The sequence below is a fragment of the Salarias fasciatus genome, chromosome 15, assembly GCF_902148845.1.
Source record: "Salarias fasciatus chromosome 15, fSalaFa1.1, whole genome shotgun sequence".
Lineage (NCBI taxonomy): Eukaryota > Metazoa > Chordata > Actinopteri > Blenniiformes > Blenniidae > Salarias > Salarias fasciatus.
The window spans coordinates 13,326,092-13,353,533 of NC_043759.1; the positions used below are offsets into that span (position 1 = coordinate 13,326,092).

At 42.0% G+C, this 27,442-nt stretch overlaps 1 protein-coding gene across 20 annotated transcripts in view; it reads right to left on the reverse strand.

The window, feature by feature from the left end:
- ptprk (protein tyrosine phosphatase receptor type K) overlaps positions 1 to 26,097 on the reverse strand; it is a 114,179-nt gene extending 88,082 nt beyond the window's left edge. For 19 of the 20 annotated variants that reach the window (XM_030109734.1, XM_030109733.1, XM_030109735.1 and 16 more), the window contains exons 1-2: positions 25,787 to 26,097; positions 19,636 to 19,659 (exon numbers count right to left, since the gene is read on the reverse strand). In XM_030109734.1, coding sequence (XP_029965594.1) covers positions 19,636 to 19,659; positions 25,787 to 25,868 — 106 coding nt within the window. In that variant the 5' untranslated portion in view covers positions 25,869 to 26,097. The remainder of the gene's footprint in view (positions 1 to 19,635; positions 19,660 to 25,786) is intronic. The other variant, XM_030109720.1, reaches the window with a different exon arrangement.
- Between the last annotated feature and the right edge of the window lie 1,345 nt (positions 26,098 to 27,442).

Sequence of the window (27,442 nt, forward strand, 5' to 3'; positions counted from 1 at the left end):
TCAACGCTGTTAAACGATGAAAAGTTGTGATGACAGAAATTGAATAAATCAAACAGTATATTATGACAAAAAAAAATGAAAACAGCAAGTCGTCCTTCAAGAAATACACAACGGTGAAAAGCCGTTGCTGTTTTTTTTTCTCCTCCAAGGTCACAAAAACGTAAAAATATAGAGTAATACTAAAGTATACATTTGAAAATCAAGAGACTGACAGACTTCTGCCCAAAATGTCTTTGTAATCATCTGATCAATAACAAAATATGCTGTTTTTTTTAAGCTCTCATGCTATCCTCACTGGTGTAGAGCTGGCCTTTTCAAACTGGTTTGTGCATTTCCTGTTGCCTTTATTAATGCCCTTCCTTCCATCTGCACTTTCAAATAGTGTCAATTTTGCATTTAAAATAAGACCAGCCAGTTAGTTCGCACCTCCAAAGCAGTCCAATCGCCGTCGAATGCATCTCCTCGCACTGATCTTTAGAATATTAAACGAGTAAATCCGTCTGTAACAGCAGAAAAGCTGAACTGAGCACATTCCTCCATGCAGACTGAAGCTGATTTCATTATAGATAAATCAGATTCATCTATTCAATCTCTCTTTTTATCTATCTGTCGAGCCCTTTCCATTTCGATCCCTCCCTCTTTTCTCTATGTGTTTCTTTTCCCCAATTTCAGCCGTCTCTCCCTGCCTTTTAGAGCACTCCCATTACTTTTTACTCTGTCTGTCTTTCTCAATTTCTGTCGTGTCTTGTATCAGCCTCGTTATCTGTGTAATATAATAAGTATGCACACAGCTGAAGAGAAGAGAAGAGAAGAGAAGAGAAGAGAAGAGAAGAGAAGAGAAGAGAAGAGAAGAGAAGAGAAGAGAAGCAGAAACAAACCGTGGGGAAAAGAGGAGAGCAGAGAAAAAGAAGTGCTGTGTTAAAAAGCTGAGTCCACCAGAGCAGTCACAACAGATTCATCTCTCCCTCTCTCCCAATTCTTTCCTTCCCTCTCTTCCCTCTCACCCTGATACAAGCTGGCCTCAGTAATACAATAAAAAACTTGGCTCAGCTCTGTGCGTCCGTGAGCATTTGTGTGTGTGTGTGTGTGGTGTGTGTGTGTGTGTGTGTGTGTGTGTGTGTGTGTGTGTGTGTGTGTGTGTGTGTGTGTAAGGTAGACGACACCTCTTACTCCCTACTCTCTGTCTCATCATTGCAGCTGTTCCACAGAGGTGTGTTTCAATATATCACCCTGTCTCTCTCATGCACACACACACACACACACACACACACACACACACACACACACACACACACACACACACACACACACACACACACAGAGCTTAATAAGCGGTATTCAGAACTCCTGGGTTTATAGAAGCTGAAACTGCACTCCTGCACTTTACACTCCTTCATTTCTTTCTTCACTCTATTCTTTCCGCATTCCTTTTGTTTCCATTACATTCCTTCTTTTCTATTTCTTTTTCCACTTAGTTTTCTTCTTCCGCCTCATCTATCTGCAGTTAATGGTTAGCAAATTAAATGCCTGGATAAACCAGAAAAACAAGAATAATGAGAGTATAATGAACAAGAAAGGAGAATCTATGGGCTTTAAGAAATATATTTCCAAGATGCTCGAGGTGATCAGACTTTAAATATGGTCATATCAATTCATTCATCCAGTTCTCCATACAAAAGTCTTCAAGTTGCATGAAGCCCTTCCTGCTAACCATCAGTCCATTCGGGTCCTCCTATTACTTTATGTTTTTCTTGTTAATGCAAGTAAGATTAATAATTGTGAATATATATATATAAAATTCACAAATAACTGATGACAATGAGATTACAAACACAAAGCCTTCATCTGATGTGTGATTTTACTGTCTTCGCCTTAAAGTGTCAATTTGAATGTGAGGAATCTGTCAGTCGTCCAATGATTTTCACACATGGATACAACAAAAAGAAAAAAAAAAAAAAAAAATGGAGAGAAAAAAAAAAGAGCAAAAGATGCCAGAGGAAGAAAGTGGACACCTGGATGAGTCCTGAGGCTCTGCAGGGAGGAGGGGAGGAATGGGAGAAGGAGGGGAGATGGGTAGGAGGGTGGGCAGTTTCTTTCAGCTGTTCCTTTATATGGGTGTGTGTGGAGATATGTGCGTGCGTGTGCACGGTCCATATGTGCATTAGTGCTGGAGGAGTTGAACAGGGGGTCATACCAGATGGACACTCACACAAACGACAGATTCCACCCACTAGCATCATGTTACCACAGTTCGGCAGTTCTCCTGCATGCGTGCGGCACAGACACCGCATCCTCACTTTTAAGAGTTACAACATATGAACAGGAGGTGCTTTGGCACGGGGAGCTGAAATGAGGTTTTCTTGTCCGATCCCGGCAAAAAGAAACAACATTAGTGAGATTTATGGCTCTTTGTCTTTGAATTGCAGTTCTTGTGAGGTATTGACTGAAAACTGTTTAACCCTCGCAGACATTTTGTTGTTATCGACCTGTGCATCAAAACAGGTGCTGTGCCTGTGATTGCAGATGGTAAACACCTGTCGTAACATCGCTGATTGGGAAGTAGCCAGGAGAGCAGCATGGCTATATGCTTCAATCCGCACCGCAATCCAGCTGGGATTGTTTTGTAACCTGCTTGGCTCTAAATTAAATCTATTTGGCAGGAGATTTTCTTTATTTTCGACTGCCACTAAATACTGACATGGAAAAGTGCCAATTCATTATTATGTTATATCAGTTTTTTTCTTCACTTATGTCAGATCAGTTGTTGTCAATAACACTGCAGGATCCCTGGGCCCAATGGGATATTGTCAATTTGCAGATTAGCTCCAACCAAGGGTACGAAACAAAAGGAGATTCAAAAAATGACCCACCGAAAGAAAGACCTGCTGTCGGTTCTTATCAGTTCCACAGATAACGGAGTAACATGGCTCAACTACTCCAACCGAAATGAAAAGGCTGAAAGACTGCAAGGAAAACAATGCAGGGCGACCACAGTGAAAGTCTGAAAGTCAGAGGAAGGTCAACATAGGATTTTAACCTCTTAGACTGCTGTTTGAGTTCAGTATCAAACACGAAATCTGATGAGAAATTAGAGTCAGTGCTGAATGAAGATGCTAACAGTGTCCCAATGGTAATACAAATAGCAGCATCTCACCAAGTGTGATTGTGTCAGGTTTATTTCTAATAATGTGGTTTCCGTTGTTCATATTAGTGAGATTATTGTCAGTGGGAATAGGTGGACACATCCCAACGGTAGAAACACTTAAAAGGATGTAGTTACCATGCCACTGCTATCGCTGTGGAGCATTTCCAAAAAGTTCCACCTCGGTGGCTGTTTTCAAACGGTTACGTTCTCAGTGGCAATGAGCACCGTTGTGTAAACTTTCTAAACTCAAAACGAGAAAATGTTGTGTTTTCTCTAGTTTTCATTGTCGTGTAAATGGAGTCTTTATCAGGTTGATTGATTTTCCAGTCAACTTTTGCTGCCAGGACAATTATTATAAAATCAAAATCTAGAGGATTGGACCATCGATGTTGCCAAGGAACTTATACTTTTAAAGTTTTGGGGAATTTACAGCAACTTGGAAAACTTCACAGCGTCATGTATAGTACTACTACTTGTCAGGCTTACCCAGAACTGTTCTTGTTAAGAGTGGATCCCTCAAAGCTCTTAGAGACAAATTGTGTCTATTGACCCCGATCAACCTCACCCTCTCAGCACACACTCTCACGCACACACAAACATGCAGACACAGAGTTTTCTCCCCCCAGTCTCTTGCGCACAAACACACTCCACTTAATAACCTCAGTGCTCGGTTCGCCACTCCATTCCTCATCCAGTAAACTAGTTCTCTGTGTGCGTCTGTGTGCGTGTGTGTGTGTGTGTGTGTGTGTGTGTGTGTGTGTGTGTGTGTGTGTGTGTGTGTGTGTGTGTTGCTTCAGTCTGTGTGTGCAGAGGTGAAAGGTTAAATGATGGCCATTAAGATTCATCTCTGAGTTTACAACCAGCAAACCAAGCGGCTAACACACACACACACACACACACACACACACATACACACACACACACACACACACACACACACACATAGAAAAAAGAGAGAGAGAGAAGGGCGCGCCTCTGTCAAAGTGCAGCAATTGCCTCTCCTCCACGGTTTGCCTCTCGCTTGTCATTTAGGCCAATTGAAATCACTGAATACATAATGGATGCAATAATTGTAGTGCTGAAGAGGAGCTAAATATTTGTTGCTCCTTTATTTTTTGCTTCTTTTAATCTGTATTAATCACCTACTTTGTCAAAGGGGGTAAACACGACCTGTTATAACTCCTTTGTAGATCAACATCAGTGACTTGTGCAGCTCTGTGATCTGCTATAACGTGCAGTCGACACATTTTCCAACATTCCCCCTATTTGGCCTTCTGCTGTCACCTAGAATATATATACAAAAAAAAAAACAAAAAAAAAAAAAACAAGGATGAACAAATAAAGTGATGATTGAAGCCATTCCATCTTCACACCTACAGATTGGAAATCACCAGGCAATTTCCTTGTTTAACAATGTTTCCTGCACAGAAAGTCTTTGTGTGTGTTTATGTGTGTGTGTGTGTGTGTGTGTGTGTGTGTGTGTGTGTGTGTGTGCACGCGCACACGCCTGTGTTTTTTTTTTTATTTGCATCTCTGTTAATCCTTTCCTCTCCGACACATTCACTGACTGCCTAACAAGGAAATAACTGACAAACTGTCTCATTTTCCTCCAGTGGAACTTTAATACACACACAAATAGACACACGGCGCATAAACACTCTGCACAGTTACTGGAGTGGACTCCGCGTCTATCCCAGCATGCCGCTCTGCTCCGGGGCACGAGATCCTGTCATCACCACGGTTACTGTCAGGACGCATGATCGGTGGCCGTGGCAACTAATTAAGACCTGCCTGTCAGGCCTGTGGTCAGTGTATTGGTGTGGAAACTTACACGAACAGACAAACACATTCGTGTAATTAACTACCTGTCATAAACACACACCAAAACAAACAGACGCACACATACATCCGTTTCCCGGCCGGGGCGACTGTATCTGCCAGTAGGCATCAACAGAGAAAATGTGTTACTCACTATAACTCACCAGCCATTTGTCACCCGCACAAACGTAAATCCTAACAGACACTCACTCATGCGAATCAAACAATAGTTTCAGTTTTTCCATTATGGTCAAATGTTTTCCCAATGAGGCCCACACGGTCCCATAAAATGGTTTTTTTATGCATGACAAGTCACCATGATTGGTAGTAATGATTGGTGGTGAGTGAAAAAAAATAAAAAATAAAAAAACTGTCCAAGATTTAGTAAAAGTGTTAAAAGTGTCAAAGTGGCAAGCAAAAGGCCTGTACTGAAAGCTAATTTTTTTAACTGTTACTAAGATTAAAGTACAAACACCACAGTATGCAGAGACAATTAATGTTGGCAGTAATGACTAAATATCAATGAGGTTGGTCGAGTTGGAGTTAATTGTATCTGTTGTACTTCCTGTTGAGAGGAGCTGCATTATTTTAGTTGATTGCTATTCGTAAAAGAAAGATAATAATGCAAACATTTACAGTTTAAGTGTAAATTCTAACTAAATGCAAAACATTTGCATTTTCCCACTTCTCTTACTTTATTTTTGTGATACTTACCTGCACATTGGAAAACTGAGTTTTAAATAATAAAATATACTCAGACAAAATGTTGGGATATTTGAAACACTGATCCTTTTTTTGATGTGCATTTTGAATTGTATCCATTTACTTCATCCATCAATTCATCCATTATCTGCCACTTATCCAGGACCGGGTTGCAGGAGTAGCAGCGTAAACAGGGATGCCCAGGGATTTCCTCATCCCTAGACGCTTCTTCCGGGAGGATCCCGAGGCGTTCCCAGGCCAGCCGAGTGGCAGTGTGTCCTAGGTCCTCCCTGGGGCCTACTCTCAGAACAGATGCTCGAGCCGCCTCAGCTGGCTCCTCTCGATGTTGAGTTGTAGCAACTCTACTCTGAGCTCCTCCCTGGTGACTGAGCTCCTCACCCCATCGCTAAGGGAGCACCCAGCCAGTCTACGGAGGAAAGTCATTACAGCTGCTTGTGTCTGGAATCTTGTCCTTTCGGTCATGGCCATAGGTGAGAGTTGGAACGAAGATTGGACTGAGAGCCTCGCCTTTTGGCTCAGTTCCCTCTTCAAAATGGCTGTATCATTGCAGTTGCTGCACCAATCCGCCTGTCAATCTCACCAACAAGACGCTCAGATACTTAAACACCTGCACTTGGGGTAGGTTCTCTCCACCGACCTGGAGAGGGTAGACCTGCTTCTTCCAGTTGAGGATCATGGCCTCGGATTTCGAGATGTTGATCCTCATCCCCACACTCGGTTGCAAACCGCCCCAGAACATCCTATAAGTCCAGGTTCAATGAAGTCAACAGGACAGCGTCATTTGCAAAAATCTAAGAAAAGATACTGTGGTCCCTGAACCTGACCCCCTCCAGCAACTGGCTGCACCTACAAATTCTGTCAGTAGAAATTATGAACAGAACTGGTGACAAAGAGCAGTCCTGCCGGAGTCCAACATGCACCAGGAACAGGTCTGACTTACTGCCTGCAACGCAGACCAAACTCCCACTTCGGTCATACAGAGGCCAGATGGGGGCCCGCCGGTCCGCCTTTATAAAAAGGGGCAGCACCACAGAAAGACCCACAGAATCACGCAAGCAGAAAATGCAAACTCGGAAAGGCAAATACTCCTTTGGAAACGACGGATTAAGACTGTTCCCTTTTAAAAGTAACCAAAATAAAAAGCCCTGCAAGCTAAACAACATTAAAATCCTGTTTATGTCGGTTTTCCTCAGTTGCACTAATACGAATGTCCACATCCGTCCTCCCCACATTAATGCACACAAGTGATGCAGGTTCACTGGCTGAAAACTAATGCTGTGTGAGCGTGTGTGTGTGTGTGTGTGTGTGTGTGTGTTTGTACAGTCAGTAATGAGGTGTGACGAGTGTGTGTCAGTGAAACTTGACTGATCAGCATAATGAGCAGCAGAACATAGCGGGAAAAGAGACGGCGGACAGGCGGAGAGGAAGAGTGGGAGATGTACACAAAATGAGGTGGAGGAGATCTTCATGTTTATTTCATAATGGCTGATCACATCATCTAAAGACAGTCTGTGTCCCCTCCTGCTATTTTCGAGACGGCTGTACACGTCGCGACAGAACAGAACAAAATATGTCCACACTTAAAAAGAGTGACTTAAAAGTGACGATTCTGACTTGTGTAAGTTAGATCAGCGTTGTCAGGTTGAAGAGCCCGGTCAACTGGATTTTGAGGATGTGGCACGAAGGGACGGATGAGGATGATATGCTGGCTTTCTTCCTAGTCTTCACATCCCTCTTTCAGCTAATTATTATTGTCACCAGGTGGATTCGACTGTATTCCCTCTCATTTCTGACAGATACTCATTCATGGACCAAGCAAAACACATGGTGTGAGAAAATGCAGGTCATACTCTGTGATTGTACACAGTAATAAAAACATATTCCGTAAGTTTAAATTGGCCGCATTAAATTTATCATAAATATTATCTAGCTGAATTACACAGTTCTAAACTGTTGTATTTCAATAAATTGTAACCACATATACTGTATTGTATATATATTTGTTTATCCACTACTCACTGCACCACATCCCACACTGTGCGTTAGTTTCACTGACATAAAAAAATTGTACTACAAAAATGATACTACCGTATTCCTACATGCATTAGTACACAATTAACAATTTCCCAATATGTAGAATTCTGTTTGAATTATTTAGACATTCCAATAATGAATCAATCACATACCTGAGGTCAATAAAAATGCGGAATCCTCAACATGTGGTGAGGGGAGCACATTGCAGCAGCCACAACTACACTCAGACCATCCTAATTGCTTTCAGAGTAGACAATTAGGGGTCATTAAATTAAAATGTTTACTAAACTATGACCTATTTAAATTACAGAGCAGGTAATGGGATGTGGCTGACATGTCTGACCTGGCACTTACTCAAAAAGCTGCTTAGTCATGTGAACTGAGAGTATTTTTAAACTACACGCTTTAAAAAAAAAAGAGTCAGCAATAAGCTGACAATGGCTAATTAATATATTAGTGATGGTCAAGTAAATGATGAAATAATAAGTTGATCATTAGAATGTGAAGGACATGTGCATAACTCTTGCAACCCAACACAATCAGGCTGGTTTAATTTCCATTGTAAAGATTTATGTTGGTTTACAAAGTGGGCTGAACAACAGTTGCAGTCATTTTACCCTCGGATACGTCTGGCCGGTCACACCGAAGCAGCTCTAAAAGCCGAAAAATGTGAAAGAGAAACAGGCCCCTGAAAGATAAATAGGCTGATTTCAGAGCAGAAACCAACCAATCTCTGCCCAGGATTCCAGCCACTTAGCAATGTAAATACACACACACACACACACACACACACACACACATGCAGGCAAGCGAGCGAGGAACAAAGTCCACTTCTCAAGTCTCTGCCTGCGTGAGAAAAAGAGTTAATAACTTCTGTTTGAGTTGGTCCAAAAGTAAACAAAATTATCTCTGTGGCCTCGAATTAAAGTGCCTAAATGCTGGTGACGCTTGCCAGTGGTAATGCTAACGCTGACTATACTTGATTGAACCCTGAACGGGTCACGGATTTATAAGGAGGGGGGGAAAAAGTTTGCTTCACAGAACAAAACCAAAGGGAATCCAGGACCTCCATCCTATCAAACAAGCATAACTTTCACTGCCTCCCTCGGCCTCGCTCCTCTGTTATCAGCAGATATGGAGGAGGTAAGGAATGAAAGAGTGCAGCTGCGAGTGTTTGTTGTGTCAGTCTGCTCCCTGCTTGTGTAGTTTCTTATCGTACTTCAAACAGCTCGTGTTTCTTCCCCCCACACTTTTCTCAGCCCACTTCTGTATCATTTACTCTCATTTCACTCTATTACTTTTTTTTTTTTGGTGGAGGATTACCTTCCACGACTGTGTCCCTCAGATTACGGTCTGCAACATAACATACAAACGGCCATTCAGGCCAACGTGCTTTTTGCTGTTCTCCTTTCTTGAATTCCGAATTATTCTCTTACGCACACACAAAACAATACACTTCAAATTGTTCTCCTATGAGCACCAACAGAAAGGAGAAAGCAAAGCCGAGACACCAAAGAATGCTGACAGAGAGCCTTACTGATCTCACACATCAGATTCAAACATGTACCTCTGTATATCTGCAAGCTATGCCATCTTTTAAGCATCTGTCACTTCACATCTCTACAAACTGTAAAATGGTAAGAAATTGTAACTTTGCAGAAAAGCTAACAGCCATGAAAACAGACGGGGCTGTGTTTCGGTCCTGCTTGATGGCGGTGGGAATTCGGTGGAGACCTCATCACGGGATTCAATTTCCATTTACAGGTGTGGATCTGATTCCGAACACGGCCAGTAGAAATGAGCCGCCACAGTTCACGGTTAGCTCTTGAAATGAATTAATCTAAAACGTGTTACATTCATAATGTAGAACAATACACATCCCAGAAAGGCAATTTTTCAGGTGTGCGAATCAGAAATGAGAGTACAGATATGGAAAAAGACATTTGCAGCTACAGAGGAGCCTTTCAAATTGGGTTAAGGGAAACAGTATCGCCATCCCAAACACCATTACACTACAGTAGGTGTGTCGAGCTTCTTCATTATGTTGCAGTAATACACCAAAGTGATGCAGCAGCAGTCAAGGAAAATGATGTATGATTCAGAAACTGGAACACAGAGGTTGTTAGTCACCGCAGTCGGAGTTAAAAGTGAAAAAAACCCTGCCTGCTGTTCAAGTCCTCTCTTTGTTCGCGGCGTCATTTAAAAAGCGTTAGGCTCTCTAAATTGTTCTCACATGTAGGTGGAGGTCTTGCAGTGTTCTAGGGAGGCCCGGTTGAAAGCAAAGTTGAGCTGTTAATTTTCCAGCAGGCAATATGATTAGGTTGACTTGTGTTCGTGGGAATCCGGGAAGGACTCGAGTACTGGGTGGTACTTGAAACTTGGCAGGCCTGAACAGGCCGGCTCTGGAGAACACTCATCCCACAGATAGAGAATAGAAAAACTATTTACTTTATACCGAAAAGGTTGATGAATCAGTTGACCTCAGTCGCATACAGTTCCCCTGCTTGACTTTTTCATCTACACTTTTGCACATATTTATAGTCTGAACCAGCTCTCGGTTCCAGGTCTATTAAATGAAAGCCTTTTCCTCCTCAGGGTTACAGGCCTGCTGATGTTTAACAGAGCTGCGTAGTGAGAAGGATACTTCTACAGTTAGGTCATGACAAAGATATACTATTACATGACAATTATTCCATCAAACCCCCTCTAAAAGTTGCAGAAAACTGACCAAAATCACACAGATGTCACCAATTCCAGCCCAAAACAAATATTCTAAATGGGCTATAAACACTGTTGAAAGATTTCCAATACAATATTCAGTTCTACTGACCTTCAATACAATATATCATTAACCAAAAAAGTACACTAAATTCAACTTAATTCACTATATGTCACTTGCAGAATTTTTCTTTACCAGATTAGTTTTTCTATATTCTATTATATTCAATATTTCTTTCTATTTAAAATTACCAGTTTTGAAAAAAAGTGAAGGCAGACGCACAAGTTAGCAAATATGGTTTACGTGGCTAATAAACAATGAAAAATACAACAATGTGAATTTTAACAATGCTTAAAAACCAACGTGACAAACCAAGGTTTGATGGTGAACATAAAAATGAGCAGCCCGTAGAAAAAAAAAAGACAGTGAAATATCAACCACTTAAATTCTCTGTCTTTGCTTGCATTAATCCAAAGCACCACTTAGATTTCATGGCTCATAGTTACACAAAAGGGCATTGTAAATTCTGAGCACAGCCTCTTGAAATGTTGCAACAATTTTGAAACTTGCAAACTAATTAAAACTTTAAAAATAAGACTTTACTCAGCGTGGTTTGACAGATCAGGCTGAATTGAATCAGGCATCTCAGATAAAGAAAACACAGTAAAAAAAAAAAAAAGAAGCATGTGTATTTTATTGATCGTCAAATCAGCGGTTAAGATCACAACTCTTCCACATATTTAATGTATCGCACAACAGGGAATTTCAGATATATATCCTTGAGTTAATTTGTGGGCAACAACACCCGTGCCATACAAAGTACTTCTACCGCTCAAGATGTGAAATCTGGAGGATCTAATGTTTTAACAATGACTTCATCTGTTTGATGACGCTCTTCAAACTGCATGAAGTTTAAAGGAAAAGATGAACTAACAGTAACAGAATTTACACACATCCACAAAGAAGCACCATACAACAGCACAGACATTTCAACCTCATGATAGCAACAGAGGATTGATCCTCCAGCAGCAGATTATTTAGTCATAAGCCGACGTGAAATACAATCCCTGTCTTGACCGCTTTTATAAAGTCCACATATTGATAAGCTTTAACGTCAACAGCTCAACATGACCGGCATTAATTGCAATTAATTGCATGTAGTTCGTACACACAGCTAGAAGTGGATCCCCTAAATCCAGGAGTCCTCCTCCTCCTCCTCCTCCTCCTCCTCCTCCTCCTCCTCCTCCTCCAAGCCCCTCTCCCACTCCTGTTGCCTCCATTATTACGGTCCCTCTTCCCCCTCTCTCAGTCTCTCTTGCTCTCTCTGGACTACTAACCTTGATTCACTGCTCCACTCGACTCTGCCCCGGGCTGGGACACACACACACACACACACACACACACACACACACACACACACACACACACACACACACACACACGTAGACTGAACGCAGACACATGTACAGTGTACAGGCAGGCAGATTTACAAGCAAACACGCGGTAGCGCACGCCGAATGGTAGATATACACATGTGCTTGACCATGGTAGCGTAGAAGTGGTTAGATTGGGGCCAGTGTGAGGGGGGAAGTGTGGCTAACCGAAACCACATGTGGCTGACTCGCTCGTTCGCTCCGTCCAGAGGTATGCAAGCCTCTGATGTGTGTGTGTGTGTGTGTGTGTAGGGGGAGGTGTGATAGAGTGCAAACCTCCTAAGAAGAGGCAGAATGAGCTCATGGTCTGACTTGAATTCTTGCGGGGAACATGCACGCCTGCTGTCAAACTCCTGCACATTCAAATGGTTACGTCCCTCAAAAGCTGCCCCACTGATTCTAGCGGTGTGGCCACTAACATGTCACAACAAGAACTGAGAAGCAGCTCCACTGTCATTACATGTAGAAAAAAAAAAAAAAAAACAGGGTGGAATGCTGTTCACAACGGTGTTTTGACCATTAAAAAAAAATCTTGAAACATCCCACTTCATACTTTTCAATCAAATATGTGTGGCTTGAAGAGGAATTTAAACACCAACCTCAGGACTGGACGGTGGCCAGCTCTGCCAACTGATCCACTGGAGTAACAGGTAACTAGGTGGTCAGAAACCCCTGAACAGTGCATGTGACCAATGCTGTTATTGCAAACTCAAAAGGATACAAGTTTGTCATATGCCAACACAGAGAGATATACAATCACCAAAACAAGCATTGACAACTATGGCCACGTTATATTTACTGATCTGTAGAAGGCTGGCACAGTAAGAACGTGCAAACATCACTGCGCCACAGTGACAAAAAACAAATTTTTGCTGTCGCCGTTCACGTACACTTAAATGAAACTGAATAATACAAGAAGTTGACACACAGAGACACTAGAGTACCAGTGGTTGCAGCATCATTAAACTGAAAACCAGTTTTTTTGACAGCATTAATATAATGTCCAAGAAAATCCCAGGAAATATAGAGAACTGCTCTGCCTCACACCTTAAATGAAAAGTTTTTTTTTCCATTGATCTATCATATCTGTGACAATTCTGGAGAAATTCTTAGTTTCTTTCTGCCACCTGCATGATAATGATCAGCCAATTAAAGATTAAGATAGCAGAACAAATGCCACAAACTTTTCAAAATACCCACACAATTAACAGAAGTCAATTCAAATGCTTTTCCCCGAGTTCGTCTGTAAACAGAAAACAGCCACCTTCATTAGGCACTTTTGCCATGTCACATCGCTAATGATCATGAATGACTTGACATTTAGCATTTCCACTGCACAATGTCTCCAATTATGTCTCTCTCAGATAATCTGCTCCACAACACAAGAGCAGAATGTTAAAATGCTTAAAGATTTCACGAACGTTAAACGCAACTGCAGCGTAACGGACAGAACCGAAGAAGAAAATGAGTTAAATTATTGCCTGCAAGTAAGCATGCAAAGTGGCATTTATCCAAAGAATTCATCACACCAGAAAACATCAGCACACTTGGCCTCACTCAGAAGTCAACAAAGGCAGACAGCTGTAGTTTTGTTTCAAACCTGTACTTAACTTCACGCTTTGTAGTGAGGAACTAACACTAGAAGACAGAGCTACGCTGTGTGTTAAGGTAGTACTCTGTGTGTGTGTGTGTGTGTGTGTGTGTGTGTGTGTGTGTGTGTGTGTCTGAGACTGAGCATGAGAGACAGTTTGTGTCATGGGGAGGTAGCGCTGTATCTGCTAACCGTTACCCCAACAAGACAGCTCGCTTGGCTCGCGCAGACACACACACACACACACACACACGCACAGTCTCGTATTTCTATCCTTGTGGGGACCTTCCATTGACTCCCATTCATGTCTAGCCCCTAACCCTGACCCTTACCCTAACCCTAACCCACACCACAATAAAGCCTAACCCTAAAGAAATGTTTTTGCACTTTTACTTTTTTCAGTAACAACAACATGGTCAAGAAAACACTGTTTCTCCTACTTAGGACCGGAAAAAGGTCCCCACAAGGCACGTCGTTTCACGTTTTGCTATCCTTGTGGGGACATTTGGCCCCAACAAGGATAGAAATACGAGAACACACACACACACACACACACACACACACACACACACACAGGACATACATGAGTTTCACACACAGACACTTTATTTGCCTTTGGTCCAGCGCAGGCATAGTGACAGTTAACCTCGCCACTTAATACAAAGAGACAGTTTCTTCTACAAAGTCTTATATGTAGGGGTATGTGTGTGTGTGCGCGCGTGCATGCGTGCGTGTGTGTGTGTGTGTGTGCGCGTGTTTTTACGTGTGCGTGACTCAGAGTAAATCTGCCTGAGCTGAAAACAGAGCAGAGAGAAAACACGAACAAAAGCATTCCACAAAGTGACTGAGAAAGATACAATGACACAGAGATACAGAGGAAGAGGGAGAAAGGGAGAGAAACCTTGAAGTGAGACGGGAGAAGGTGAAGTCGAGACAAACAGGGGAGAATGTTATGTGCCAGCATGACACCACGGAGAAGAATTTGTTCTCTGGTTTATCAGATTAACCACACAAGATACAGTCATTGTTTTCTTTGGCAGCTGGTGTAAGTGGCTTCAAGAAACACTTGAATTGCACTTCGGTTTGTCTTGTTCTGGATTTATTTCAGTGTGTGTGAGTGTGCGTTTCTGTCTTCAGGATAAACATTCAAAAGAAAGGTTTTGCGCAGAACATAAGGAGAAACATGTCCCTGATTTCAAATTAGTTCAATATCCAAAAAATTTATGTGAAGACAATGTAAACAGAACTAGCTGCAGGTAAATTCAGGAGTTTAACATCCGCTTGCTCATTTTTCAAATCATTCTCAACTGGGCTGGTATCGGTGCTGTGCATGACTAATTTTATAGCTGCCATTTCCACTTGGAAAAAAAAAAAAAAAACACTTTATCCCAGTAATCCAACACCATGCAGTCTGGATTTGGAAATCCACCCTTGTGCACGTTTTCAGGGGAAACACAGAAACTGGAGAGCAAGAAAAATAAAGGGGGGAAGGGAGAGAGGGGGCAACAGAGGTAAAAGAGGGTACGAGAAGGAGGAGGGGAGAAGGATAAGAGAGGGGAAAAAGTAGAGTACATGAAAAGGGGGGAGGGTTTGATAAACGTTGTGTTACTCTGTTTGGGTTAGTGTGCCATAAATTCCAAGGGATGGGGTGAGAGATAGAGGGAGGAGTGCTGCAAGAAGGGAATGAGGTAAACTAAGCATTTCAGGAGAGAGGCTTAGTTGGAGATGTTTTGCAAGAGAGGATTGTTTAACTAAAATGACTCATTTTGCTTGACTCCACCAAACAGAGCAACATCTGCATAGCATCAGAATTGTTGGTGTGTGTGCGTGTGCGCGTGTATGTGTGTGTGTGTTTCAGCACCATTAGTTTATAGAACACCTTCCCAATGTGAATCCCAAGGCTTCCTCCCAATGAGCAAAACCTACATGTCCTGTTTTAGCATCTTTCGTGGTTCATTTGCCGCTCCACGGCATCTGCTGGGAGTTCCGCCGCGCTCCCCTCTCTTCCTTAACGCTTCCAGTGGAAAAGGCCAAACTGTTTGGACCGTTCAAAGAACTTTGCGGTTCAGTAATCAGAGCGGCAGAACTTAAGATCAGGGTTTCCCACACGCTCTTTTACAGAGCCGCTCAAAAACACAAGTGCCTGAAGGAGTTACGGTCTCGGTGGGAGTTCTAACACTACCATGGAAAAACCTATTGTTTAGTTTCTTGAATGCATAGATATAAATCTCAAAGGTTGCCTGTTTGTAGGTATGAGGTTGAGAATCAGCAGGCAGCGCCGGCCCCTCTCAGCTATAACTGTTGGGGGTGGTGTTTACACATCACTGATGACCTCTTGTGAATCAATGGAAAGTGTGCATTGCTATTCGAGTTTTCAGCCAACAATGCAGTTCAGTGAAGATTTTATTCCAAAAGGATCCAAATTACTCAAGTTTGCTTCATGTATGAGTTATTAGACTACAGATAAGCTGATTGATCTCTGTAATGCTTTCATCTGTTCTTGTGCATACTGAGTAAATACAACAGATTCAGGCTGGGCTGGAAAAGTGAACATTGTGAATATGTTGATGAGGCTTATGTTGCATCATTTGCCTTCTGAAAAATGCCTAATAAATGTCCATCACTCGGCAGCCTCATCAAGCTTCTTATTAATTGCAATCATCACTCCGATATCAAAGGATTTTAATTTACAAAAAAAAATGATCTGCAAAACTCTTGTGGAGGCAAAGTTAGTCACTTTGGCCTGTTAAATGGCTTTAAGAACTATTCAGTAATTAACTTTGTTGTCATTTCATTTGATATTGATTCATTAGTTAATTAAATTGCGTCTGATTTATTTTGCATGTCCTTGTGCTCAGCTTTGTGCTGAATATCTTCCGTCCTATCCAGTAAAGTGGCACGTCGAACAAGATCCAGAGAGATGTGGCATCATGACTGCAGACATCAAAGGTTTATGATCAACATTTATCACCTCATTACCGCTCACTTACAAGCAGAATATGATTTTATTGTATACATACCAATGAGGGAAGTTTCTGAGTCAACATTAAAGTGTTTTGTGTGTGTGTGTGTGTGTGTGTGTGTGTGCGGGACAGTTTCTGACGCGACTCTCACACACTCAGAAATCCAGGCTGAGATGGACCAGCCAGCGAGCTGACAGACAGACAGATGTTGAACATTGAAATGTCCATCCTCAGACTCCCACACACAGCCTGTCTCCTGGAGTGATTGACTGTAGGTGCGTATGCGCGATCGCTGTCAGGCTGACCATGTGTCCGCAGTCATCTTGCAGTGAGAAGGGACACGCACAAGCTGGCAGGCAGACAGACGGACCAAGCGACAGATTAAGGTGGCAGACAGACAGTTTTGAGAGGAGAGTGTTAAAAAAAAAAAAAAAAAAAAAAGCCTTGTGTAACATCATTTGGAGGAAAGAGATAGCTTGAGAATATCTGCAAGGAGATTTAAATCTCGGCTCGCACAGACAGAGGAGCGGCAGTGTGGCGATGTGAAGATACATGGTTGGGGATGGAGCTGATAATCTTAATGGACCGGTCATCTATCTGTAAGCTGCTGATTCTCACACACACACGCGCACAGACAGGATGGAGGGTTTATATATCTCGAAAGCTTTCTACCACTTGTGATCTGAAATCAGCTTAAAGGAAAGAGGAACATCACTGGAGACAGACATAAGAGCAGTAAAATAAAGTCTGTTTTAATATCTGGGTGGACATACAGTAGCGGTATGGCTGAGACAGAATGTCCTGTGGGATTTTACAACACACACAGATCAGGAACGGGCATTTTCTCTGGTATTCTGCACATGGATTGCTTTTGGCTACTTTTCTTTGTGGTAGTGTGCGTTGCCGTTTCATGACAGATGTCTTCTTAACTGGACTAATGGAAACCACTTCGCCTGGCGTCCGCAGAAACACACAGGCACATACGCGGGATCCCCTTGGCTATGCTGAGTACCTAAAGGCTGTCAGAGTCATGTTGGAATAGCCACACACATTTCAGTTGTCATATTTACCCAAAACGCAGATCAACCACTGCCTGGGGGAAATGTTTTAAACATCTCTATGGAAGATTTGGTTTCCAATTGAAGAAATCCTGATGTTACCTAATTGCTCAATTTGTTAGGTAAAAAGAGGCAGCAAGAACCCACAGAAGATTTTTCCACTGATGCTTTTACTATTATTTTTAGACAATGCACATTCATTAAAACAGGAATTTATATATGAGAGGAAAAATAATCAAAGTCACGACTCTTAGTTACACTTTAGCCACCAAAATCCCCTCATGCTCATCTATTTTAGACTTGAGTTGTTCTGGCTAGACGCCAATATCATCAAACATTTGCTCAACCAGCAGGACAACGGTGACATTTTGGTTTCAGTGAAAAGTGGAAGTTTTCTGTCAGGTTAATTTTTCAGTCTGGTCAAGATGAATACCTCAGTTATGAGCAAAGTTCTCTTGCTTTGTACATGTCGCCTAATTTGCAGACTTCCTCTGTAAATGTTCTGCAACCTCTTGGACAAAGTATAATCGAATCACAACAAATGCAATAACGTTTTCATTAACTTTTGCTTAAAAAAAAAAAAACAAGAAGTTTGCATTGCAACCGAATGAAAACGCACATCCACGGCAGGATTCATTGTGCTTTCCAGAGGTAAAAACCACCTCAGTGACACAGGCTCCTAGTGTTGTATTACAGGTTGTTTGTAGCCTCGGGGTTACAAGTGAGTCTTTTAGAGCTGTTCAGTGCTAAAGGTGGAGCCCATTTTCAGCATAGAGAGTTTGTAATGTGTGTCCTGTGCAGGTTTGCCACAGGACATACATTACAGATGAGAGAAAACAAACCCAAAATCTTACGTCTGAGCCAGAAAAAAACACTGTGTCAATATTTGCATTCATGAGTTAATTATGTTCACAAAGCAACAAACATCAGGCTCTGGCTTTTCTGAGCAGTTCTTCATTCAACTTTTTCCTCAACTCTAGTCCTTCATTAGTTTGTAGCTCATCTACTGAAAGAGCCTGAGAACTGAGAGGCCATTCAAATTAATTACAAAAAAGCCTCTCAGAGTATGATTTGAAGAAAATCTACTGAGATCAGCCAGAGCAGATGTAGAATCTGCCAAAACTCCTTTCAAGACCTTGTCCTCACTAATATGAATTGACAGTATTTCTGCCCCACTGAGCTTCCATTAAGCTCCTATTATTTTTGTATTAAACAATTTGGGTTTTGAAACATAGCACTCCAGATCCTCTCACTCTTCCATGACTAACCAGAATGTGACCTTGAGTCGAACAAATATAGGATTTTTTCCCCCCCCCCTTTAATTATGATTAGCAAAAGAATTAAAATTACATTTGCTTTTCGAGTCTTTTCGGGAAACTGGATTCTAGTGTTACGCGGCAATCTCTGTCTCACAGTCTGAAACTCAGTTGCGTACGGTGCAGACGCGTCACTTTCACGGCAAAGAAAACAACCACAACTCTCTCATTAAACACCAGTCGCGACGAGCAATTGTGTGTGAAGGGGAGAAAGAGAAACATATGGCGAACAAACACAGAGGCTGTCTTTGAGAAGAGAAGAGAAGAGAAGAGAAGAGAAGAGAAGAGAAGAGAAGAGAAGAGGTGTGTTGAGCTACTGAAGGAAGTTTCTCAGGGCTTGTTTATTAAAGGCTGGGCTTAACTAAAACAGCACCTGGAAACATCAAACGTCCCGACAGCTGTCTAACTCCGCAGACAGACAAAGACGGGACACACAAATGGTAAACAGATTAACTGGGAGCCAGGCTGGCAAAGGCAGGCGACAGCAAACCAGTACAAGTGTGCTTCAAGGTTCAAGGTAGCGTTTAATGAAGCTCCTAATCTATTTTGACATTGGATTAAATATTTACAGTGGGAACCAGATAGTTTGCAGATCTGCTACATAGTTAAAGACATTGTACTGGTGTGTCAAAATGATTAATGAGAATTGAGGCTAAGTGGGATGGTTAGTAAAGGAGCTAAAAGGGGTGACGATGGACGATAAAACCCACAAATCACTACAGTGAGTGTCTACACACCAACGCGGGGAACCCAGGTTAAAATGAGGACTCGGGAACAAAATGAAAACACTAAGGGAAGATGAAGCTCAGCTCACTGCTGATCGATCTGGACTCACCTTTCTCAGCGCGCCCCATGTGAGCTGCGTCCAACAGAAGCAAACAGAAGACAGAGTTAGGTTGGAAAGCATGCGAAGATTCAGAGATTCAAGAGAGTCAATGCAAATTCAAACACCCAGCATTTCTCCCTTTTGTGGGCCTCAAAAAGGCTTGAACCTCGATATAAACAACTGTCATTACAGATTATGGCATTTATTTTTACCAATTTATGTTTGACAAAACTCAATCTATATGAGGCATTCCACATCAATGAATGGTCTAATTTGCTTCCGCATAAAAAGATGATTGTTTTAAATCTTTAAAAGTGAAAAGTTAGAAATGGTCAGCTTAGAGGAAGGTGAAGAAAAACAGAAAAGAGAAAACAGAAAACCATCAGACTCCAATTCCAATCGTGCACAATTCAGAAGCAGCTTCAAAAGTAATCAGCACTGCGTAAAAGCAAAAACACCATGGAAATATCCATAATAATAGAGTCTGAGTTTAAAGCATTGCGTTGTTGACCTGCACAGGTTTCCCAAATCCAAACTTTCACCTGTTTTCCACCATGTGTCCGACCTCAACCTTTCCCCTCTGCCTCATGGTTCACCCTGCAAATAATGGTTTTACCAGGACGGTCCTCACCTGCCGCTACTCCCCAAATATTTAGCTTCTTTACACACACGTACAGCAGCCACGTCTCCATTTTACATATCATCATCTCTGCACATCCAGTTACACAACTGGTTGTTACATCTGCCTGTGTTAGTGCGAGCCAAACAGTGAATGTGTGTGTGTGTGTGTGTGTGTGTGTGTGTGTGTGTGTGTGTATGCACTCACTGTAATGTAATTAATCAGCTGAGTGTTGATTACTTAATTTGTCATTAGCCAGCCATGTGCATAAGTGTGTGTGTGTGAGTGTGTGTGCGTGTATGTAAAAGGGAGAGGGAGGCAACAGCATTTTTCAAGCCCCCCCCCTTGTACCAACAGCTGTGACCAGAGCCAAACAGGGCGGAGAAGAGATTGATGACGGCGAACTGGTATCATCATTCATCAGGGATGTGATGTTTTGGGGATTTGGGATTTGTTTAGATGTGCTGATTCTTTTAATTTCGAATAGAACTTCATCACTTTCTTGGCTCACTTCCTGTTTACTTGAGTGATGGTTCACATGCTTGGTGTAGCAGCATGTAAAGACCATAACTTCAGGGCAACTTGTAAATGACACGCCCGGTGGTAAGACTGGAAATTACAAAGTACAGAGTGAAGCAGTGCAGATCTGCTTGCCCGAACTTCACAGGTTCTGTTATAAAATCACGATGATGCAAACAGGCAGGTAAAGACGCTCATCCATGTTATCCTTCATCGCTCTAATACAGACATAAATTCCAATGTTTCACATCTTTATATTTTTAGACATTTTTGTGTTAATACCAACAACAAAAAACAACAACTGTACAACTGATAATATCAAGTGCACCAAAGAAATTAAAAAAAACAAAAAACAAAACAAAAACATCTATTTTACAATGCCATTTTCAACCTAAATGGAACAATTAATAGCTATTTGCATCCTGTACATAGCATCAGAACATCTGGTGTAAAGAGGATTGCTTTGGCTAAGAAAAGTCCATTTCACTGATGGTAATAACAAACAGGAATTAGTGAGTGTCTAGACGGATGATGTTTATTAGAGCAGCAGCACCTGCAAGTGCTACACAGGAAGTGCTCCCATAAACTTGCAGCCTCGTGTTGGCCCTGGTAGTCAAGGTAAGGCTGCAGTTTAGATATTGTTTGAGCTTGCTAGTGTTCTATCCGTAGTTGAAATCCTGATACTGTAGCAACTCGATCTGCAAAAAAGTCCAACAAATGGATAAAAAGAGTCTTTGGTGTAGGTAACCACAATCTCTGGTTCAGGTCCAGACAGGCAGCTCCTGTTTCCCTCCGAGTGTGGCTCAGATGAGGGGAGACAAATTTATTCATTAAAAATATCAAATGCCATCTTATTAGGAAGCATCAATTCCGTCAGCACGCGTGTTCACATGCTGAGCCCAAAAAGCTGTCGTATCCGTCTCCGAAGAACGCCAAAATCTGCTCTCCTTTAAAAATGAACCTTTCTTCAACTTAGCACACTCCTCACACCTGATGAAGCGCCGGTCTGAGCTTTAAATGGTACCTCTTCAAATGTAGTAGAGTTCAAAGGCGATGGTTAAAGCTGTGCGTTCCTTATTGGCCGACATTCAACAGCCAAATGTTGTCAGTGCTGTTTCTGCTCAGTTAAGCCCCCTCCCCATGAAAAACCGTCCAAATCTTATGCATTTTGGTGGACAATAAGCATATGTTTGCGTGTGCCTGGCAACCTAATAAAGTGCATATTTGTGTTCAGAGGCCTAAATCACAAGCTGTCAATCACAATGTTCTCAGTCTCCCTTCCTCTTCTCAACTGTCTGACAAGAGGCAAGGTCGCACCACCACTGTGTGTCGCTAATCCATTATTACAGCAGCAACCCTCCACTTCATTCAAACTCTTAACGCACACATATGCACACAGTCTAATGAGGGATTAGCTAATGAATTCTCTCAACAGATTAATTACATTTTACAGACTTCATCCCTAAACAGCTGAAGAAATGAGCCGGTTCTTTCAAAGAGATGGATTTTTTTATTTTTTTTTTAAACCTATCACTAAATTGAAATCCGTAGGAACAGATTGGCTCTGAGCAAAGGGACGTTTGATTTGAGGAGAAGACATTAAGATGGATCTGAAGGACTGCACACTGAGGCATCACTTTTAACGAGAAAATAAAGAAAACACCCTTTGATTTGGCGCCATTTTACATGGCATGAGTAGAATGAGAAGACATTTTCACATGAATCTAAATGAGACACAAACATTTCACATGCTCGTCTTTGTACCACTGTACTCCGGAGGGCTTAAAAGCATCAGCCTTCCTCTTTCTCTTTAAGTGACAGTGAAACACATGAGTTGACACACACACACACACACACACACACACACACACACACACACACACACACACACATACTCCCTCCTGCCGTTTTCACAGTCTCTTGAGTAGAGGAGATGCCCACGGCCAAAAAACCCAATGGTTTCTTGTTTTTTTTTTCTTTCTTATTCCCGTCCTCCTCCTCCTCTTCTTCTTCTTTTTCTCTCTATCACTCCATTTATTTTTCCTTTCTCCATTAAAACACACAATTTTATTTCATCTCCTAAATGGAGCGCAAAAGTAATTATAATTAAAACCAACTTGGTTTTAATGTTCAAAATACTAAAATAATTTACGATTATAATTAAACCAGCTCTGATGTTCTGCTCAGTGGCAGTGGCAGGCTTCTAATTCGTCTGGAGACACTGATGGAAAACAATTATTTCACTTCATTAAGATTAAAGACGCCTGGAATCTGTGTCACAACTCGATCAGAGAGGAGACAGATTTAGAAAGTTGTTGAATTAACATAAACTCAGTTACTGACTTTGTAAAGACAGCGAGACACGCTCATTCACATTTATTACACTGACTTTGTAAGTGATTAGCCAAAACCAAACTGTGCAAAACAGCATGATAAGAAGAGACACGAGAGAGGCAGATTTATATAAATGCCTTAAATTATGGCCTGACTTTCTAATTGGGAAAATAAGAATAGATTAAAATGGAAATGAGATGAATTTAGAGAAGAGACGTCTTAATAGCGGACTCACAATGACTTTTTAAAATGCCTGATAGATGGTTTGAAATCCTGGTCACTGATATTTTTGCCCTTGTCAGTGATTGAGTGCAATAGGTACTGGTGCAGCACCCCAGCACAAATTTCCCTCATTACTGACTCTTGATCTAACAATTATCAGTTTTTGCTCAATGACAGATCGCACTGACTGTAATATCTTTTGTCCATTAAGCTGATCAGCCTCATTGATTACACATTTTATTTGAATAATCACATAAAATTGCTGTCAGTGTAGAAAAATGACCGAGCTTTTCGGAAGAAGCTGACTTGGGCAGCATGTATAGTGTTCCATAGGCCACATCTCTTACATCTAGTGCTGTCCTGCTGAAATCACAGGAAAAATGCATGAACATATGAAGAAAAAAAACACTTTTTCCATCAGATTGACTTCAATCCTTCTCATCAATGTGTACTTCTTGAACTGAAACACAAGTGCCTGCAGGTTCTCTCTTTCAACTCTTTTACACACAATTAACAGCCAGCTTAGCTGCTTTGGAAAACAGCATCTAGTCACTAGTATTTACTTGCAAATTAACTGCACTCAAATTCCCACCAAGGCCTCAAAGAAATTCCACGCATTTGTTACCCAGAGAACCAAATGGCCCCAAGGGAGGGGAAGGAGGGGGGATAGTTATGGGGTGTAGCGTGGGGTGGGGTGGGGTGGGGATGGAGGTGGAGGTGGGGGAGGGGGAGAGGGGGCAGTAAAACGTTCAGAGATGAAATTGTAATTAATGTGTAATTTCAAAGCGCATCATTAACGACCCTTTGAGGATAATGGAACAGAATAACGATGTGATCCCCGGCTATCCCGAGCATGGTGTGTCCCTTCACATAAACCTTAAGAGGTTTTTTTTTATTATTATTTATTTTTTCTTTTTTGTGATTTTGGAGGTCAGTTTGCAAACAGCTGACTCGTTCTCTGTATCTCTGCTGGGAGCAGACCGACTACTGAATGGAGAAATAAAACGCGCAGACAGAAACACGGGCATCGCAGCCCGGGAAGAAAAAAAAAACAACATAGTTTCATGTGTTCACAAGGTCCGATCAGACCCGCTCCAACAACACTGCACGAGATAACTTCGTCTCGCTCTTTTAAGAGAGTTTAAGCAAAAACCTCGTTCCGGAGCGCATCGGGAAATACTTTGAGCATTGCGCTCTCGAACCGGCGAAGGAGACGTAAAGACGCACTTTCCGACGAGAGTTGCTGTTTTAACGGGCTGTGTGGTTCCAGCTCAAGTCCAACAGCAGCGGGTTGCTTCCATCTCCCGAAAAATACACAAGTTATTGTCACGGTCACCTGCTTTTTCGCAGCAAAAACTGCGGTAATGCCCACGGATCCGCGGAGTTTGAGAGTGCGATTTTTGCAGATTTACCAAATTCACAATTTTCTCACTGAATTAAAAACTCACATTTCTTCTCAAGTCAAATCTCGCACTGCATAAAAACAGACATCCCTTAATCACCTGGCGAAGGGGGTACAGGCTGTATTCCCAGCCATTAGGTTTTATTGCATTCAGCGCGGATAAAGTTGGAGCAGACGAGGGTCATTTGGTTTGCAAGGAGCGAGAAGCTCGCGGCGCTTAAGAACCTAACCGAGCGACGTCTGGCTCAAAGGAGAAACACCTCTCCGAAGACACTTTTACTACATGACAGAACAGAACTGATCTGACAGAGCAACACCGTGTGGGAATGTCATAAAGTGCGAGATCAGTATGATAAACACATTTTAGTCACTGGTGGCATTTTATGTGGATGTGACAGCGGTATCCGTGCACAGCGTAACTTTTTTCTCCTTGTCCTCCGTCCACTGCACGGCTGACCGGGGACCGATGTCCCTCCGTTCGTGCAGCTTCGCGCAACTTACCGGCTATCCCATGCAAAAGAAACACTGCATATCAAATGCTCATAGCTGCTTGTGAATAGAGATGATTTGTGATCTCAAATTACATTTTCCCCCCTCACCAGAATCAGTTGAACCTCATGTGCGTAGCGATGAAGAGAGGATAAAAAGAGAAACGCTTTAACTTAGTTTGGGGTCTTTATCACGGGAGTTCACATTCCAGGCACTGAGTCACTGTTACTCATTTATTCACGCAAGCCAAACTGCATTCAAACTATCCCGACGTGCCCGAGCACGATCTCCGCGCAACAAAACATTTCACACTTTAACAAAGACCGAAAAAACAAAAACACGTTCCCCTCACAAAAGGTGCCGGTGTAACATCCTCTGGCATTTGCAAAAAAAACAGACAGGACGGAGCGTTTCGGATAGGTTCGAGGCGAACTTTTTCTCCCCCGCACATCGAAACACACCTGTCAGGAATTCACTCGACGGGACCGACCGGGAACGCGGCTAAACTTCAGCTCCATTCCGTTAAAAAAACACACTCTAAAGAGTCCGTTTTGGGGATGGGTGGTCACTCTTACCTGTCGGTATTTGGCCGCAGACGTTACGAAGTGTCGAAAAGAGCAGCAGGACTTCCAGGAATACAGTGTAAAGTGTATCCATGGTTTGAAACCGCGGCCGAGCCAGAGTCTGTAACAGTTTCCCCACGAAAAGTTTTCCTCCTCCGTCTTCGGCGTTTCTTCGCCTCTGTCTCTCTCCCTCTCTCTTTCGCTTTGCGTGCTTTTTATTTTCTTTCGCGTTGTTGTGATTATTCCTCCTGTGGCCGTGGGTTCAGCCGCTCCATTCTCTCCTCTTGTCGCTTCCTGCGGGCTCTCGCGGACTCTCCACTTTGTTTCACGCGGAGTGAGCGAGCGCGAGCGAGAGCGAGCCGAGCGGAGAAAGTGCGTGACGTCACGAGGTAGGAGTCGATGGAGAGCACGAGGGGAAACGATGTCGCAAAGATGCCACGCGTTCTGTTTATTTACCTTCTATATCATCAAGTAAATAAAGCTAAATAAATAAATAAATAATGTTTAGGCAGGGTATGTTTCAGTTTTTAAACATTATGCTTTTAATCCGGGCTCAATTCAGACTTGCCTCACTGTTGACTTTTTTAATTCCTGAAATCACAAATTTATACAGTAATTTCTTCATATCTTTTTAGATACAATTTCAGTAATGCTGCACAGAGCTGTATTGGTCAGCACTCTCGTCTCAAACTAAGTTTGCATGTTTTCCCTTTGCATGTACAGGTTTTTCTCTCTGTTTTCTTCCAAAGCATTTGTGGCTAATTGGTGAATGTAACTGGCATGTCTGTGTTTGTTCTCTGATAAAGTGGTAAACTGCCCATAATCAGCTTGGATCAGCTTGAACAACAATAAGTTAATGCGGTAGAAGGTGAATGGATCAATGGATGTTGTTTCAGACAACTGTGAACTTCTTTGATGTGAAAAGCCATCAAAATAATCAGTTTCTTTATGAGTATTGTATCCTAGCCATCCTTCTAGTTTTTCACTTGCAGATTAAGTATGCAGTAGATATATGCACATTTCTTTTAATAAAATCCTCTATATATGTATTTTTTATATAATTTTTTTACATCTTTGAAATTAACTAATTAAAAAAGCCATATGACAAGGTTATGACATAGCACCTTGGATAACGAAATCCTTGAGGATGTACTTTCCTTTACCTGTCTATGTACTGTAATTTCTACTGATGTTTGCTCTGGAAAAAGATCTGCAAGAACTGGTTAAACTAGATCTGCTTTTCTTTTGCAAATGCCAATATGGAGAACCATAAACTTAAGTCTTAAGACCAAGTTGAAGAGCTTCAATAGTAACATCGAAGCTGTCTTACACTGTAGTGCTGTGACCTGGAGACAACCAAAAACCTCAAGGACAGAGTCCAAGTGTTTGTTAATCAGTGTCTGCATTCCATCCTTGGGATCTGATGGGATCTGGTAATCTGTGAGGAAAATCTAAGGGAAATAATCAACCAAGAAAGGATGGAAAACAAAATACACAGAAGGGCTGGAGTTTATCAGGTGACTGTGGGTGAAGGCGGTGAGCATTCTGAACTGGTCACCACTTCCTCACTGAGCTCCGACACAGAAAGACAAACACAATCACATTCACACCTGTGGCAAATTTTTCAATTCACCAAATCATCTCAAAGTTTTTGGACCACAGCGCCCA